Source organism: Fusarium oxysporum, chromosome VI (assembly GCF_013085055.1).
Source record: "Fusarium oxysporum Fo47 chromosome VI, complete sequence".
NCBI lineage: Eukaryota > Fungi > Ascomycota > Sordariomycetes > Hypocreales > Nectriaceae > Fusarium > Fusarium oxysporum.
Window position 1 is genome coordinate 729,762 of NC_072845.1, and position 18,044 is coordinate 747,805.

The 18,044-nt window shown below is 49.9% G+C and overlaps 5 protein-coding genes across 5 annotated transcripts; 2 read left to right on the forward strand and 3 right to left on the reverse strand.

The window, feature by feature from the left end:
* The first annotated feature begins 2,609 nt into the window (after positions 1 to 2,609).
* On the forward strand, positions 2,610 to 4,679 carry FOBCDRAFT_162836 (POT family-domain-containing protein). The gene is made up of 2 exons (XM_031187296.3): positions 2,610 to 3,115; positions 3,172 to 4,679. Exons 1-2 carry the CDS (start codon positions 2,682 to 2,684, stop codon positions 4,571 to 4,573), a joined length of 1,836 nt encoding a protein of 611 aa, XP_031038431.1. The 5' UTR covers positions 2,610 to 2,681; the 3' UTR covers positions 4,574 to 4,679.
* Positions 4,680 to 5,535: 856 nt separating this feature from the next.
* On the reverse strand, positions 5,536 to 7,128 carry FOBCDRAFT_202664 (uncharacterized protein; the record flags this gene model as incomplete). Its single annotated transcript, XM_031187294.3, has 4 exons — positions 5,536 to 5,841; positions 5,891 to 6,474; positions 6,606 to 6,791; positions 6,843 to 7,128. 4 exons carry the CDS (start codon positions 7,126 to 7,128, stop codon positions 5,536 to 5,538), a joined length of 1,362 nt encoding a protein of 453 aa, XP_031038429.3.
* Positions 7,129 to 7,666: 538 nt separating this feature from the next.
* FOBCDRAFT_240735 (uncharacterized protein) lies at positions 7,667 to 8,792 on the forward strand (the record flags this gene model as incomplete). The annotated part of the gene is made up of 2 exons (XM_054704955.1): positions 7,667 to 7,686; positions 7,739 to 8,792. 2 exons carry the CDS (start codon positions 7,667 to 7,669, stop codon positions 8,790 to 8,792), a joined length of 1,074 nt encoding a protein of 357 aa, XP_054560930.1.
* A 395-nt stretch (positions 8,793 to 9,187) lies between these two features.
* FOBCDRAFT_320276 (Sodium/hydrogen exchanger family-domain-containing protein) lies at positions 9,188 to 12,374 on the reverse strand. The gene is made up of 4 exons (XM_031187292.3): positions 11,372 to 12,374; positions 10,989 to 11,326; positions 10,877 to 10,942; positions 9,188 to 10,828 (listed from the first exon to the last, which is right to left on the reverse strand). Exons 1-4 carry the CDS (start codon positions 12,237 to 12,239, stop codon positions 9,467 to 9,469), a joined length of 2,634 nt encoding a protein of 877 aa, XP_031038427.2. The 5' UTR covers positions 12,240 to 12,374; the 3' UTR covers positions 9,188 to 9,466.
* Positions 12,375 to 14,608: 2,234 nt separating this feature from the next.
* Positions 14,609 to 16,330, reverse strand: FOBCDRAFT_251052 (and other transporter-domain-containing protein; the record flags this gene model as incomplete). Its single annotated transcript, XM_031187291.2, has 1 exon — positions 14,609 to 16,330. The coding sequence occupies one exon, from the start codon at positions 16,328 to 16,330 to the stop codon at positions 14,609 to 14,611; it is 1,722 nt and encodes a 573-aa protein (XP_031038426.2).
* Positions 16,331 to 18,044: the final 1,714 nt, after the last annotated feature.

The window sequence follows — 18,044 nt, forward strand, 5'->3', positions numbered from 1 at the left end:
CCATGCAAGTTCAGACGCACCCATACAATCCGTCAAACATGCACCGATCGCGATAGGACAATGCGACAGATAAGTGGCAAGCTGCAATAGGCTAATCAAGATCTTCAGAACCAGATCGAGAAAAGTAAAGCTCGGTGATAGCCAGAATCAGACCATGCGGTAGGGCTAGGAAATGCAACCTGACATCCGCGATAAGGCATACGTCGTCGATCTCCCATTCTAGAGCCCGCTTATCACGCGCTGAGTCCGAGCATGATGCAGCAAATCGCGGCCGACCGTTGCAAGCTCCTTACCATAATTGACACGGCCTCCAGCGGGGCATTCCACCCTTTGGGATAAGGCTGGTGCCGGGGGTAAACAGTTCCTGGATGGAGACACGCTTTGTGATTCAGTAGGGATTAAGTGGTGCTGACATGTGTAATGAGGATTCCATACTTAATCATGAGACAGGTCTGAGAGTTGCTACAGACCTGCCTATTCAGTAGCATTCGCGATTGATAGCGCCAAGACAATAGCCAAGAAATGCATCATGAATTTAAATCCGAAACCCGAACGCCAAGGGACATTGCGTGCGATTCCCAAACGGAGAATTATCACTCGGCGCCGAGAAAATGGCCTATCGTACCCGTCTTGGCCCGGCCTGTCAAAACACACGACATGCAATCTTGGCTGCGGCTCTGCACTGACCTCAAGAGATCAATCAATCAATCAATCAACCCGCATTTCACATCTAAATTACGAGATAATAACAAGGTGTCAAGCACGATATCTCAACTGTATCTTGCACCATGTTCCGAACCCCAAAAAAAATCTGGGGGAAACGTTTTCATTACTCGATAAATTGGGGAAACTCGAGTGGAGAAACGAAAAAAGAGTCCGAGGCGCTAAGCAAAGGGTCCTCTGCACTGGGAACTTCTGGCCGGGTCTGCACTGCAGGGGGGGGACTTCTACAATCTTGGCGGGTTCCAAAAGTCCGTGGGGCCGCTGAGCTGCGTCAAAAGTTCCGACGCCACGCGCGTGTAGGTCTCTTGGCAGGTTTATTAAACGCGCGAAGAAACGTTAGTAAAGAAACGGTTGGGTAATGTAAGATTTGGTGGTGATCAACTCTTACATAATAAATAGAGTTCCCCCGCAAACGCGTACCAAAGAAAGAGAGAACCTTGTTTGCAAGCTTATCTGGAGAAGTGCCAAAAGGGGAAGCTGAGTGTTGAATCTGTGAGGTAACGAGATCCGTTTTACGAGGTTGACATGGACGGGGACATGCGTGCGTCTGATGTTTATCTTCAATGTTAATTCAGTGGGGACTGGGGACCTCGTCAATTTGACAGGAGCAATGCGGCATCTTTGCATGCAGAGTGTTCGCCAGGTAGCATCGTGCACTGCATGTTATCGCATCATTCAATATCTAATTGATGTATTGCCACTATCTTTTTCCACTAGATCTCGACCGGCAGCAGTGAAAATTCGTTTAGCTGGTCCGGGAATAATGGGTAGCGTATTCCCAGACCTGTAACCAGTTTAACCGCTTTAGGAAGGTTACGGTTACATGAACTTTAGGGTAAAAAGGAGGTTGAAGGAGGACATGTTGGAATGACATGCTGAGATCAGGCAATTTTGAAGAGCTGGAGAAGGATTTTAATAAGATGAGATGATTGATTGACATATGGGCTTATGAGATATGCAGAATATCGTATTGTATCGGTGCAATTTGACCTGAGAGAAGTGAAAGTCATGACCGAGCACGCGACACTCGCCACCCCAAATGTCACCGCCAAGCCCCCTGATGACACATTCAAGCCACCACTCAACGCTGCCTTCCATCACAAAACGGAGAGGCGACGTTGATCTTGTCAATGGCAATTTCAAGCATCCAATTGTAAAGCCAAGCGAGGCGAATTTGCTTCAGCACTCTTGGCGTATTGGCAGCTGAAGACGCCACAGTGTCGGAATCGTTATCCGCAGCTGGTGGCTTGGCCCAATTGCAGCCAAGACATAACATTCGGAGCCGGAAGACGCCCAGATCCGACGTCCAAGCCGAGGCACTTCAACGCGCACGGCATCTTGAATGAAACTATTTTGCATTGCTTAATGTTACTGTTGCAGTTCTAGGCATCCGTCTACCAGGTTCTACCCTGATAGCAAACCACTTCTCTGGGTCAGAGAATTACCGTACTACCATCTAAAATGTTCGAGAACGTAAAACAGAAGCATCACAGACAAAAACCTCCACTTCGTCTTCGGCCGACGTTACGAGAATGTCGACCTTCCCCGTTGGGGTTCATGGCAAAAGGACCGATCCCGTACAAACTAGTGCTCGGACCAATCCCCGCATGTGGCCTAACCCCAAGGAACTTTTGTCAAAACGTCCCTCCCTCATTGGTCCCGCCCACAGATAAGGTCTGTCCCCACTAAACAACTCTGTTGTGTAAGGTTACTTTGACCTGCGACTCTGGGGTTTTTCGCTACCTCTGTATCAAGCTGGGATCGTCAACTTGTTCGGTTTTGAGAAGGTGGCAACGGGGGGCAGAAGGGGACCCATAATGGAGTGATTGCTTGTTGGGTTACTCCGTAGATATCGTCTCATCTATAACTATCCTTCGCATCCCCCCCTCACTTCCAGAGCCAGGCTTCTCATCCCTCTCAACCCTCTTCTGTCTCTTTTTCACAGAAAGATCGTCAAAATGACCACCGCAGGTCACCTCGACACAGACGCCATCGCCCGCTCTGGTCTCGCCGACCCAGAGACGCACGGCATCCCTCAGATCGCGGGCAAGGGCTCCATCGACGTCACACGCCAGCGCTCCGTCTCAGACTCTGACGATGAGCTCCCTACCGAGGAGGAGCTCCAGACGCTGCGTCGCGTCTCGGGAAAGATCAAGTGGGCCATGTACACCATTGCCTTCGTAGAGGCCTGCGAGCGCTTCTCGTACTATGGCTCTGCGGTTCTGTACACAAACTTTGTCGCGCAGCCGCTGCCTGATGGTTCCAACACGGGTGCGCCCGTTGATCCTAACGATCCTCAGGCTCAGGCTGGTGCGCTTGGTATGGGACCCAAGGCTGCGCAGGGTATTTCTCTGTTCAACCAGTTCTTTGCCTATCTCATGCCTCTTGTCGGGTGAGTCGCCTACTCTCATTCTACGTTGTTGTCTGCTTTTGCTAACGCTCTCAAAGTGCCTGGATTGCAGATGCCAAGCTCGGTCGTTTCCTCACTCTTCACATCGCCATCGCCGTCTCTACATGCGCTCACGTCATCCTCGTCGCTGCTTCTTCTCCCACTGTTATTGTCCGCAAGGATCCTGCTTTTGGTGCCTTCATCATCGGTCTCATTGTTCTCTGCGTCGGAACCGGTTTCTTCAAGGCCAACGTCTCGCCTCTCCTCGCTGACCAGAATGAGGACACAAAGATGCGTGTCGAGGTCCGCAACGGCGAGCGTGTCATTGTCGATCCCGCCGTGACCAACACTCGTGTCTTCCTCTACTTCTACCTCGCCATCAACATTGGCTCTGTCTGCGGCCAGATCGCCATGGTCTACGTTGAGAAGTATCACTCCTTCTGGCTCGCCTTCTTCATCCCCACCATCTTCTTCCTTGTCGCCCCCATCGTCCTCGCCCTCAACAAGAAGAAGTACAAGCTCAAGCCCGCCACTGGTTCAGTCCTCTCCAAGTTCTTGCGCATGTTCTTCTACGTCCGCAAGCGCAGCTCTTTCTTCAGCTTCAACTGGGAGCACGCCAAGCCCTCTCAGATTCCCGTTGACCAGCGCCCTGCTTGGATGACTTACGATGATGCCTGGGTCGATGAGGTCCGTCGTGGTTTGATGGCCTGCAAGGTCTTCCTTTACCTGCCTGTCTTCCATCTGGCTTACAACCAGATGACTGGTAATCTCACCACTCAGGCCTCCACCATGGTTCTCAACGGCGTTCCCAACGATGTCATTCAGAACTTGAACCCCATTTCCATCGTCATCATGGTTCCCATCATTGATCACCTTCTTTACCCTGGTCTCCGCAAGCTGGGTATCGCCTTCACCCCCATCAAGCGTATGACAGTCGGTTTCATCATCTCCGCCCTCGCCATGGTTGCATCGGCTGTTATGCAGCACTTCATTTATGAGAAGAGCCCCTGCGGCAAGTATGCCAACGGAAAAGATTGTGCTCCCGCAGACATCAACGTCTGGGCTCAGTGCCTACCTTATATCCTCATCGGTCTTGGTGAGATCTTCACCAACGTCACATCCTACGAGTACGCCTACTCCAAGGCCCCCGACAACATGAAGTCCCTCGTCATGTCCGTCAACCTCTTCATGTCTGCCTTTGCCTCCGCCATCGGCCAAGCCTTCACCCCTCTCTCCGGCGACCCTCTCCTTGTCTGGAACTACGTCGTCGTTGCTGTCATCGCTTTCGTCGGTGGTGTTGCCTTCTGGTTCAACTTCAAGCACCTCGACGCTGAGGAGGACAAGTGGAACATGCTCAAGGCGTCTGAGTACAAGGGTACCTACCAGCCCAACGCCCTGGAGAACAAGATTGCAGAGGAGCATGAGGAGCCCGCTGCTCCTAGGGACATTGAGAAGATGTGACTACCTCCCACTTGTAAGAATTGCTATCGCTTTAGTTGAGATACCACCATAGTCTATAATTAGGATTGCCTGTTTGAGCAATGTCAATAAATATTACATGACTTTACCGTTTGAGTGTCTTGGCGTGACGAAATCTGTTTGGTCTATGAACTGCCTTTGTAGAAGTAATATTTGCATTTAGCATCACTTGTATTGATAGTAGGAATGATTCAATTGAGCCTTTGTTCTACCTTCACATGTTAATGTTTACGCTATCAAAGGCTCATTGACTTTGGCTCGAATTGAGAGTTCATGGATACAAGGCTGGTGACTAGACAACCCCTCTGAGACAATAAGCATTAACACAGAGGCTGAAAATCCCTTTATCTTGTCATGTTCTGAGTAGAGTTGGTGCTTTACAAGCCGTAGACACTCACCAGATAGAGTCAATAAGCCAGCGGGTCTGAGATAACAGATAAGCGCAGATATGTACATAGCGGGGTTCCTATTTCACCAGTGACACCATCCCTTCGAAACAGAGACAGAACTCAAGCCCAACGCAACATTCATGTTAATACGATGAACTTTAGGATCCTGAAATAATGAAGTATTGTATTGGATTTGACAAGGATACAATTTACAGGTACTGAGTTAATCAACTATTGCGTGGCCTTGCTTCTCATCTTCTCCTATCTTCACATCTGATAATGCTCTGAAATGGGATGTTATGACAGTTGATGAGATACTTTACGTATTTTGAACCTTGTTAAGCGGTTGAATCGCTGTACATTGACGGACTGGTTGAAGATATTAGGTGTGTCCGAGATGGGGCAGCTGAAGTGCGAATATGGAACACAGCTTGAATTCCGGAAATAACGCGGAAACCACGATTGTACCTGTTTCCCTTGGACTACCCGTAGCCAACAATCCTTCAACCTTTCTTCACTGACTATTTCGTACAAAAGAGGCCATTCAACGTCTCACTAGATCCCCATGTAATCCTCGTACCCAGCGTTGGCATTCACATTCTTGAGAGCCCTCAAAGGACCACGTCCAACCCTCGAATCAAGATCCTTCTTTATCCACGCCCACTTAGGCTTGACTCGTCCATTTGGGAGAAAAACACTGGGCATCCCCTCAAAGAAACCCTTTCCAGCGAGCGGCCCATCGAGGAATACACCGCCAGTTGCGCGACGTCTCGCAGGAACCGACTGCCACATTTTCTGAGCGAGCTCGACGTCAAAGTCAGGAGCGTCCATTCGTGGAAGATCAATCTCGATGTTCATAGCCTGATCAAAAGTTAGAAAAGGGAGGTGAGGAGAGGAATAGAATTCGTACCTCGATTTTGGCGAGCTTTGCATGGCGTTTAATGTGACGCGCTAGGCTGCCGTTGCGGTTGACGAGCATGGCTTTGCAGATGGGGCAGCCCCCGGGGGAGCGACGGATTGAGTTGACAGGTTGGACTTTGGGAGGTGAGGAAGAGGGGAGGGGATCGGAGACTGGAGATGATGGCTTGAGAGGGGAGGAGGGAAGAGGTTTGCGCTTGAGTTTGATGTTACGATACATGGTGATGAGCTTTTGTGAAGGTGAAGACGAAGGGTTTGGAGAAAAGCGAAGAGGAAGAATGAGAAAAGGGTTGACAACGGATGATGCTCTGGGTGCATTGTGGGCGCATACGAAGAAGTGAACGTTGCCACTGTTAACCGGTGCTGGGTCGAGATGGCCCGAACAAGAGCATGATGGTACGGTAATGAGACGCCGTGGACTCAGCTGCAACGTGAGTATCAGACGAAGCGAATCACTAAGTGCCGCAGGAGTCTTTGGATGCTGGAACACCGTTTCACCATGAGATCGCATGAAGCCGAGAACTTCAAAGAGAACGCAAATGTCTTCGAGGTTGAACGTCTTTTGGACGTAGTTATCTAGTTATCTAGTTCTCCCCATGTCCTGTACCAGCACAAAAGTATTCGACTGCCCAAAACCCGTTTTAGAACTCCATTGCCATAGCTCACTCGTCATTAGCCCAGGAACGGGCGCTTGGGGGGATCCTCACGCTTCAAAGCGCCTCCGACTCTCTTGTTCGCTGCGCGCGAGATCTTGTCAACCCGCTCCTTGCACTTATCCTCGAGATCTGAAAGCTCACTGCATGACTCTCTAAGAATTCGATAGTAGTTGCGTGTGAGACCTTCAGCATGAGTCGCAGAGTTCACGGCGCGATGGGCTGAGGTGACATTGTTGCCTAAGTCTGTGATTAGACCTCTGCGATATACAGTAGGACAAGTGTACTTACGAACATCCTTGGCAAGATCCAGCAGCGCATCGGTTGCAAGGTCCTTGATCTGCTTCTCCAGCTCGTCGTTGCGGTCTGTGAGGCTGAGGATGAGGGCTTGTGTTTCGTCGTCGGGTGGATTGACTTGTTCACGGCCGGCTTTGACGCCGAGGTCGTAGGCCTTGTTGCTGACGTCTTCGAGAAGTTTCTGGTGTTCGAAGGAGGCAACGAAATGGAGCTTCTTCAGTTCGGAGGACTCTTTCTTGGAAGTATCCTTTGAGGAACTGCTGGAGCTCTGGGACGACATTGTGTCTAGCGAAGGCGTTGATTGAAAATGTGAAAGTAAAGGGGATGATTGGAAGAGAGGAACTGAAGTACTTTGAACGTAATGGAAGGTTCTCAGAAGAGGAATAGAGAAGGAAGTGTGAGGTAGGTAGTAGGATGCCGTGTGTATTGAGTCTGAGTTTGATGTCGGTCTGAATCAGATAGTGCGGTTGGTGTTTTAAAAGATAGGAGAGAAGGATGCGATCTCGGCGCGCTGAAGCGAGACGATTCATATTTGAGACTTTCGCCAAATCTATTTCTGCCTGTTAATCCTTCTTTGCGCAAAATGATTTCCATCAGCGTGTTTGTATCTTTAACATTACAAATATCAAACATTAAACATCAAACGTATATTTAGCATCGCCTAACTCAACCGTTACTCGCCCATTACTCTAAAATAGTCAAACTGCACCTTTCAAATATCTATTCAAGGCATAAAAAGCCTCCGCCGATGCCTGGAACGCCTGCGGCTAGGCGATGCCCACCTCCAGCTCGACAGGGGCTTAGGTTTCGTCCTCACGATGGCTCTGAAAGAGTCCAAGTACTCATCACTATCTAACCTTGGCCTGCGATTCTAACGTACTCCAGGAAAGAGACTTTGTAAAACTCTCGAATGCGCCGTCCAAGACTCAACTGCATCGGCTTGACGTCCCGGCCGCCTATGCAACGCGACACGCCGAGCGCTTGTTTGACAACATCATCGCTGCCTTCAACGAAGTTGAGCAGACAATGGCACTTGATCTTGCCGTCAAGCTCAAGCAGGCTGTTGTGCAGACGTGGAAAGATACCTCGACCAAAGGGTCTATCGACAAAGCGGAGGTGACCGCCCAGATGCCCTACCAGAAACTTACCGGAACAAACGGCATCAAAAAGCAGCTTTACTACCCATACTGGTTCTTTTTGGCGGTCTGGCTCGGCCCCGGTCACCCACTTCTCCAATCTATTCGCAAAGACATGTCAGATCTCTGGGGCCTCCAATTCCCGACCGACGCCATCATGTATCCTAAGTTCGTCCCCATCGAAGCCCAGATGAGCTTGTTCTACGGAAAGCCTGCCACCGCACCCAACGAAAATTGCATTGAGGAGCGAGCAAAGGCTATCAAGAAAACGATAGACAATTCACCGGTCAATGGCCTCAGCGCTGCTATCAAAGGACATCTCCCAGATGACCTGAGCGAATTCGGCACTAACCCGAGAATATACTCACTCGAGATGCGCCTAGCCTCGGCAAACCATGAACTTGAAGATACAAGAACGCAAATCAGCAATCTTGAGAAAGAACTAGCCGAGTCCAAAGCGTCACAAACGCGCGCACTAGAGAAGACGAAAAGCGACATGGAAAACCTCCAAAAAGAGATCCAACAGCTTAAAACCGCACAAGGACAAACCGACAACGTCAAGAAGGATCTTGAAGCACTTCAAGCAATGCTTACCCAGCACTCAACAAGCTGTCAACAGCGCGCGGCCGGTATCGAGGCGAAGGTACTCAGCGGGCACAAGAAGGTCGAGAAAGAGTTGGATGTCTTGCGCTGTAAGGTAGCTCACTCAGACGAGAAGGCGGAAAAGGTGGTGGAAACTGGGGCTCTGGTTCTGAGTATTCTGTCAACCACTGGAGGTCCGAAGCGAAAGCTGGATGACATGTCTTGAATGGAGGTAGTTCGAGGTCAATCTGGCCTTAAAATGCGTTTTAGGTGGCAGGTAGGACAGCCTGTTGATAAAGAAAGACTACAGTGGGTGTTGGAGGAATGGCTTTCATGACTAGTTAGCATCCAGACACATAGTCCGCAGCATCGAAGTGACGGATCACGAGTTGAAATAACAAGTCTCATTGCGAGGAAGAATCTTTCAAGTAGCAGCACAGTCCAGTCTATCCATCGACGTTGCGATTCGCAGACTGGCAAGGGAGGCAAGGGAGGCAAGAAGACTTAGGACCTCTATTCTGTGTTTAGGTAAAATTAGTACAACCTAATATAAGCTTAGAGGACGTTAGATTACGTATCTTTGGAACCTTAGTTTAACTTCAAGAGGTTTCTTGCTTGCTAGCGACTGGGTGACATCTTCATCAAGTCTCAGATGTATCAAAATATCCAAGAAATTCGTGTCCATATCGGTACCCCAGATCAACAGACCATATAAAACTCCACGACATCTTATACTCAAACAAGCAGCTCAAGAAGAAAAAAGTATGTATTCATAAATCGTATCCAACACCGCCCAAATATGGTATATCTTAATAACAAATCCAATACGATAATTCTCATCCAACATCCAATCTCAAATGCCAAATGATAACAAACCAAATCTCAGTCTCTATCCAAAGCCTAGATGTTGCCCTGCTTATCATCAATGACCAACAGTCCAGCATCAATTCCAGCTCTAGCAAACCTATCGCCCAACACACCAACCGTTCGTTGAAAGTCCCTCTCAACACCAAAGTCCTCAGCGAGAAGATTGCCGAAGACAGAGTGCGCACGACCAACGACGATCAAATCGCCAACGCTCAGACGAGACTTGCCAACGGTCTCGCGAGCGTGAGCGACGGCGAGGTCAGGAAGGTTGCGTACTGAGTCAACGGAGATCTCGACAAAGGCCACACGGCCCTCAAGCTTGCCGGAGGCGTTGTTCTTAGCGGTATTGAGGAGATCCAAGTCGCTGGCCGATGGGACGCTGTCGATATTCTTGCCATCGGGGGTCATGTGAGCATCATGTTCGTCTTCGTTGAAGTGAAGATGGATGACGTGGATTGAGACATGAGGGTTGTGAGCAAGTTGAAGGGCGAAGAGGAGAGCGGCGCGGTCGTCTTTGCCGCCGATGAAGGGCACAAAGATGCTCTGGCGCTGGTCGACAGGCCTCTGGATGATAGCGCCATCGTGGGCGCTGTGAACTGACAGACCAGTGCGGGTTCGGGTCAGAGTTGGCTTCTTGGACAAAGCATCGCTGTGAGGATTGCGATTGATAAAGATACCGGTCGTGCAGGTCGAACGTTGAACAGCGGCGGCGACGTAGTCGATGTACGTTCTGCTAAAGAAGCGGTCGTTGGGGTTACCGGTCTCGGTCAAGGCAGCAGCAGCAGCAGAACTCTCCTCGGCCAGACCTCCGTAGGTACTCCAGGGAATGAGCATAAAGTCAGATCTGGCTTCCTCGGCATACTTGACAATGGTCTCTGCGTAAGCGTTGGTAGGAATGATGGAGACCTGGCCAGCAACAGCTACACCGTTGAGGCGAGAGAAGGTCTGGAACGCGGAGAAGACAGCATCACGGGAAGCGAATTCATCAAGGTCGGCAGACTGCATGACTGAGGATGTACGATCTGTCAACTCCATGAGACGTACGCCACGAACTTCGAGAGGGCGATTGGGAATTGGCTGGGTCTTCTCCCCAGAAGTGGAGTCGACGGCCTCGATGCTTGAGTCTGCAAGTGCATGGGTAGTCTTTCGAGACCCTCCGAGAAGCGATACTAGATTGAAGAGTCCAGGAAGGGCGTCGAGGCGGAGATGAAGAATGAGGCGATGAGTTTGAGACTTGTCGAGAGCCTCTTCCATCTTGTGCTCCGAAGTTTGAGCTTCAGTCTGGAGAGGGTTTCCATCCCAGTCAATTTCTCCTCGGCGCCACTTCTCGACCTTCTGGCGATACCAGACAGGGTAGAGCCATCTGGTGAGCGGGGAGGTTGTCACGGTGGTAACCTAACTCAATCAGCGGTGAATTGGATGAGTAAAGAGGAGAATACTTACTACTGCCATGACGACGAACATGGTAAAGGTTCGACGGGAGAGAATGCCGGCTTGAAGACCAATGTTCTAGAAATATTAGCTCCATGCGTTGCGCCAGCGACGAGCAACTTACCAGCACGATGAGCTCTACAAGACCTTTGCAACTCATCAAGGCACCGATAGTGAAACTTTCTCGCCAAAGACATTTGGTGAGACGGGCGGCAAGTGTACCGGCGATGATTTTGCCAAAGAAGGCACATGCAATGATGGCAACGACATAGCCCCAGGTAGTACCATCATTGAGCAAGCCAAGATCGGTATTGAGACCAGAGAGGGCAAAATAAAGCGGCAGAAGTATAGAACCGACAAGATCTTCAATCTTTTCGGTCAACTTGATGGCAAAACCACCGTCGTGAGGACAAATGAGACCGACGAGGAAAGCACCGAAAATGGCATGGACGCCGATGGCGGCTAGAATCTGTTAGACATGATAGCGAGTGGAATGAGTGGTCTTACCAGTGAACCAAGACGAGGCCAAAACAAGAAGGAGAGTCAATGTCGTGATGCCTTGGGACGGACCGTTCTGGATACTGTCGGTGCGGCGCAAAACCCAAAGAAAGACAGGGCGAACAGCATAAACGAGGAAGAGGACCCAAGCCACTGCAGTCAAAAACACATAGAGCGCTGTGAGGCCATTGGCGTTGTTGACGAGAGCGACACTCAGAGCGAGAAGAACCCAGCCAACAACATCATTGCCGATGCCCGCAGCAAGTACAGTGACACCGACCGAAGTTCCGAGGATTTGAAGCTCAGAAAGAATACGGCAGAGGACAGGGAACGCGGTAATGGCGAGTGCAGTTCCGATGAAGAGAGCAAAGGTGCCGAACTCCATATCCTTCATGGTTCCCTCGTCGCCATATTCTTCATACAAGCCCCAGGCAACAGCAACACCAAGACCAAAGGGCAGCATCATACTAGCGAGGCCGACACTGACAGCGACGCGCCAATTGGACTTGAACATGCGCGTATCGACTTCGAGACCGACGAGGAAGAGGAAGAGCAAGAGACCGATGGTGGCGACATTGCTGAGGACGGGCATGGACTCGGTGGGGAAGATGTTCTCCTTGAAGCCAGGGATGCGCATCATCACAGACGGACCGAGGACGATGCCACCGATGACTTCTGAGATGACACGCGGCTGGCCGAACTTGGAGAGGGGCCATTGCAGCAGGCGGCAGAAAACGACGATGATGATGGCCTGCACGATGAAGAGCGAGATGGGGTCTTTCGGATTGTAGTGGATCGGATTGAGGCCTTCGATGATTCCGCCCTGAGGCTTTGCGCCCGTGGCGGCAGCCGCTGCAGCCGTCGCAGTGGAGGACATGGCGACTCGGGGGTACACTCGCGTCGCTTTCGATGTCGATGGGTCAAGTCGTAGACGGTGAAAGGTTGACAGAAGAGGGGAGAAGAAAGGGACCGTCAGCCCTTTTTTGTGTCTGGGGGACGAGGGTTCAAAAAGAATGAAATGAAATGAAACGGAGGTGGAGGTTGGTGACTGTTTCCAAGGGCGGGCGGTCAGGGCGGGGAAAAAGCCAAGGGTCTAGGCTGTCGTAATGGAGGGTGCTGACGCTAAACCTAAATCGCCCTTGTTCAAGAGTCGTTTTTCTCGCGTTACCGCTCTAACCTTCGCAGTGGGTACTTCATACAAGGTTAATTTCCTGTTATTTAGTCGCATTTTGGTGGATGACAACTGATTTGTTGCGTCAGACATTCTGTTCTGTTCTGTTCTTTGTGTCGTGGCCCGATAAAGTCCAGCGCTTGGCTAGAGGTTATTCGGTGGGGAAGTTGGGGAACAGTCCAGAATGGTCTTGGCGGGTGAAACAACAAGGCTTGTGATTGTGATTGTGTCTGCGTCTGTGTCACGGTAATCAAGTCAATTGCGGGCGCATTCAGGTATCGCAAACACTCTTTCAATTGATACGGGCGTTGCAGCTGAGATTTTGGGTGCATCTTGGCTTGGTGCACGAGATCAAAGATGGTGGTCGCTAACGGTCAATGTGACAGTGGAGATAAGCTTGTCGAGTTGACACTGTAGATCTCTCAAAATGTCTCATCTCAAATGTTTAGTCCACTCCATCCATTCCTTTGTCGCAGTCATCGCAGCCTGCTTCGACTCTACTGCATGTGATACCCTACCCTTTCACCTCAATTGGATCCCCTGTTGCTCACGCGCCTTTTTGGTGTCTCACCGCTCCACGTCTAGATCCCCTCCCCCGACTTTGTTGGTGGGCGCTATGATATGATTGAGGCTGGGTTAACTCGTGATGCAAGTGTCACAAGCAGATGCGGGGAGTTCGCTGTCGCACCACGCTAAGCTTGGCCCATTCTCCCCGCTGTATCCCCACGATGCGCACTCTTAATTGTTAGTGGTTCTTGTTTTATTTCTGGGCATCGCGGCAATTCATCAGCAGGGGTTGTCAGCTGGGTTGGAGCCAAGACGAAATTATGAGCTAAGTGGGATCTCGGCGAATGGCCAATCGGGGTTTAGGATACGTCAATTTCATAAGGACTAATTGCAGCGTGGACGGATTGAAGCTATTCCCGGATTCATTATTCTTAGGTACCGAGCGATATCTTATTTCCCCCCCACATTCCTTTCATTTTTTATCAATCAACAAATGTACCTTGACATCGCGGATTCTATGGATCTTTCTATTCTTACCCTGTCAACAAACATATGTTTACAATGATGCGAATGCCCGATACTCTATGGGGCTCGCGATACAATCCGAAGGGGATGAATCCGAATGGATCGCAAGTTGTGAGGCGAAAGTCCAAGCAAACAGCACAAATGAACAAGAATGAAGGAGATTTCAGAGACATTAAAAGACTAATAAATTGATAAGAAAAACGCCATATGGTGCAGGGAACTACATCATACATATGAACGGCAATACTCAGCCACGATCATGTTCGAAAAAGCTAATTTGAGCATCGCAGCCATCTTCTCTGTTATCGCCATGATGACTAGCATCCCGATCAAGTCTGAGACACTCCGACATGCTCATAGGAGCCCAAGGTTCGTCCTGACCATTGCCCTTAACCCATCTGACGACGTAAGCCGCAAGATATGCAGTAGCTCCAGGCTGGCTTCGCCTCTGAATATCGTAGGGGATGGACGAGTTGGCCACAAGTGGTAACCTGTCGAGATGGTACAGATTCCGGATGAACCTTACCGACCGAAGTGGACATTCTAGGGAACAAACGAGGCACGAGTCCAACTTAGTAGTAGTAATTAACTCCCCGAAGAGGGCGGCAATAGTAGGCACTATATGGGCGACCCAGCAAACATTGTAGTTGCCACTGTCGCAATTGGTATAGCTGTCGCCATATCATGAAGCACTTTTGAGAGTTTGAGACTGATGCTCAAGAAGATAGTTACAGCTCTGATCAGCTTTGTTCGCAGCGGTCTGATGGGCTTCCTCCCTACTTGGATTATTGGTGCGATATATGTGCCGTTTTTATTTTATTTCTCAAAGGAAATGTTGTAAAAATCAGGTAGTAACTAGATTTGGAAACTCATGAATGAAACTATGCTACTCATCTGGATGCTTCAAACCCCAAACTGTCAAGAACGTCCAAGCAATCTTCTCCATCCAGTCTGAATATTCATAGACAGGGTTGATGGATGGCCTGAGAAAAGTCTTGGGACCGCGACCTTCCATGTGCCTGTTATGTATACACATCAACTAATCACTCAACGTGACTCATATTCTTCTCCTTGGAATCGGAATCTTGGTCGAATCGTCGTTCGGTTACTTCATAAGGATTGACATAGGTCGTTGCAAACTTCCTCGCGGAGACGCCTTGATCGAATAGCATGTCCAGTTCTGCATAAGAGCGGTCCTTGGGCTCCGGAAGTCGGAAATAAGCCCACACAAAACACAAAGCGCAGTTACCGGCCCAGAAGAATGCCGATTTAGCTCCCCAGTTCCATGCCGTTGGGTTCAGCGAATACAAGCCGATGATATTAGTGTATGCGACCCCAACGATGTTGTAGGCGTTTCGCGCTAACACGATCGTCCTTTGGCGAAGTCTCGACGACGGCAGCTCAGCGACGAGGGAGTAACAGACCGGACCGACTGTGATGTCATAGGTGAAAGTGTAAACAAGAAGAAGCGATCCGATTGCCCAGGAGCGACTAGCTGCCTTTGGAGGAATGCCTAGGCATCCAGTGACGAAGAGGATCACAGTAAGGAGGAAGAGGCCCCAGACGTAGATCTTGCGGCGACCTACACGGGCCATCAACGGCCAGGACAGCACCGTGCCAATAAAGCCCAGGGCGAATTGGGCGATTGTCATGTCGAAAGCGGAAGAATCGGCAAGACCGGCCTGTTCATAGAAATATGTCGAATTGCCCATGAAGGAGGAACCGCAGATGGTCTGGCAGATCCAGGTTAGGCACGCAATCTCAGTCCTGCGGAGATTGACTCGCCCCCGGAAGCAATCCAGGTACCCAGTTCCTTCGCTGATCTTCCTCTCAACTTGGTCTGTGTGGACCATCATGGCCACGGTATCGTCAGCATTGACAGTTGTGCCTTTTCGTTGCAGACGCTCCACTGATCGTTTAGCTTCCTCAACTCGGCCCTTGCGGATGAACCACCAAGGAGACTCTGGGGCAAGCAACACAGCGATGAGGATCGGGATTGGCCATACCCATTGAACAGCAAAAGGGATCTTGTATGACCATTTGCTATTCATACTGACGGTTCCTCGCAGCACGCCCGAAGCAATAAGTTGTCCGATAACCCAGCAAAGATTGACATAAGTTGTGAGATAGCAACGAAGGTGAATTGGGCAAACTTCAGCGGCGTAGGTCGTAGTTAGTGTCTGAAAGACTCCCCACGGAAGGCCGCAGAGGATCTCGCCCGCCAGCAGCATCGACAGGCTAACAGAGAAGAATTGAATGAAAATAAAGGCAGTCATCATGACGAGCGCCGTCGCCAAAACCTTTTTGTACCCATAACGGTCTGCGAGCCAGCCGCTAACATATAGCCCTAGAATCTCACCGACACTGGCGCCGTTGGTGAGGCCCGACTGCCATGCGGCGGAAATAGAGTATCCTCCCTGCGAGTCCGGGTGGCCATAGTACTCATTGAAGGGCTTCATAGCGTAGAGGTTGCCAATCAAGATTGTATCGTAGCCCTCCATGATGATGCAGGTGGAGAGAGCGATTGACCATCCCATGGCTTTAGGATAGGCCCGGAGACCCTCCATGAAAGTCATGTTATGTTCTGCGGCGGCAGCATTTTCGGCCGCGGTGAGAATCCCACGTAACTCTTCACTATCGTTGACCTCGTGCAGGTGCTTAGCTGCGAGCTGCTCCGCGGTGCTCCCACGGCGACCCCCATGAGGGGCATCGTGGTGCTCTGTGTGAGCGGCACCCTTTTTATTTGGCCCGTCGTTGTATGCCATGTTGTACGGCAAAGGGTGGTTGCGAGAGTGCCAAAGTGATCAGAATGATAGGAGCGGGATGGGATGAGAGACAAGTGTAGTATCTTGTTGACCTGTTCGTGATTTGAGAGAAGTGAGGAAGGCATCACTTTATAGATGCAGAGCCATTGCGCACACGAGATTCCATCAGAGGCCGAGTTGAGAAGTTCAGAGAGAGGATTAACTCGATACGACCAAGCCGACTAGTAGCATTAGCCAATCGCTAGACTGCCTGGAGTCTCTAGACTACCCCAAGTTCTCTGTGTGGAGTCGCGGGGACCCCAAATGTAAAATTGCTTGGCCACGCGGCTACCGGCTACAAACTCTAAGAGTAGAGGGAGAAGGTGTCGGTCCGACATAGCAGCTGGTCTTTTAATTGATCCCGCATCCCTGTAGCAAGAAAGACGCCTCTTAAGCAGGCCATGTTCAACCTAGACAGTAGCGTAGCTGTGTAAGGGAATAGGGAAAGGGGGGAGGTATACATTAGAATGCGTGCTCTGTGCTGCGGGTGTTGTTATGGCGGTGGCCACAGAAGCAGGCGAATGAACTTTGAATTTCATGATCCAATCCAAGTATCTTTGAACTATTAAAACATTGTATGGTATTCTCCAAATGATTGGTGAAAATGAAAGGGACCAAGACAAGTCATTATGGCTTTGATGCCTATTCACGGGGTAGACTTCTACACTCTTGCGAAGCTTGGTCCTTCCAAGTCCGACTAATCTCAACAAGTCTAAATCAATCGGTGGAGAGACTGGAGCTACGACGCAGCTATAGTCGGGGTGTATCCGCAGATCCCAATAGATTAACGCGGGGAAATGTCTTCAAACATCTTCTGCATTCAGCGCTCTACCACTTAGCAGCTCTCGTATCAGCTAATTCAAGACTTCGATGGTTCTTCACTAGTGCCGACATGCCGTCCCGGATAGAACGGCAAGCCTTTCACAAAAAGGGAAACATAAGGTAGTTAATCCACATGACAGCTTTCCTCGGACCGACGAAATAAGGCAGCCAATAGTGTAAGCCATAAACCGGACAGAAAACAAACGCCACGTTTGGTGACGCCGTAGAAGTCAGGGTGAAGTTTGCGGGGGAATCAGGAGTGATGTTGACTGGTGCTTCGTCGGGCCGGGTTCGCTGCAGTGGTGTATCGGTCTGATAAGGGAATACGTTAAATGTGTAGCGCTAGCTAGTTTATGGGGAGAAGAAATGTTAGGAGATGAGGAATAACGGAATGTGGGAGCGGAAACCACTGTGTGATAATCTAAAATCTCTTACATTTTACCCTATATACTTTGCTGCATTTCACCAGGGAAGAATAAGAGGTTTGAGTTAGTTAGACCTAAGCGATATAAAAGAAAAGCCACCTAAGGTCTTAAAGAGATCGTGACAGATGAAATTAAGAAATAGAGGTGGATTAAAAGAACTCTGTTAATCTTATACTACACGCTCTAGACTAATTGCCAGAGACGCTCAAATATTTACTGTAAATATGTTAAATAAAAATATGCATAACTTGATTAATAATCAAAGACAGCCACCCTGACGAGGTTAGATCTGCACCTTGACGAGAAGTTCTTCCTGATGGTAGCTACCATCGTACGGATCTCTTTGAGTTCTACTTTACCAGCTGCATCTAGGGCAGGCCCAATAGCTGGATCGAGGTCGTGGCCGGTCATGCAGTAGGCATGATCGT

Bases quoted from the DNA above. Each gene is read 5' to 3' on its own strand.
- FOBCDRAFT_162836 (XM_031187296.3), top strand. From the start codon at position 2,682: ATGACCACCGCAGGTCACCTCGACACAGACGCCATCGCCCGCTCTGGT. The intron at 3,116-3,171 runs GTGAGTCGCCTA...ACGCTCTCAAAG, and splicing joins TATCTCATGCCTCTTGTCGG to TGCCTGGATTGCAGATGCCA.
- FOBCDRAFT_320276 (XM_031187292.3), bottom strand. From the start codon at position 12,239: ATGTCCTCCACTGCGACGGCTGCAGCGGCTGCCGCCACGGGCGCAAAG. The intron at 11,327-11,371 runs GTAAGACCACTC...AACAGATTCTAG, and splicing joins GGCCTCGTCTTGGTTCACTG to CCGCCATCGGCGTCCATGCC. The intron at 10,829-10,876 runs GTAAGTATTCTC...TGATTGAGTTAG, and splicing joins TGTTCGTCGTCATGGCAGTA to GTTACCACCGTGACAACCTC.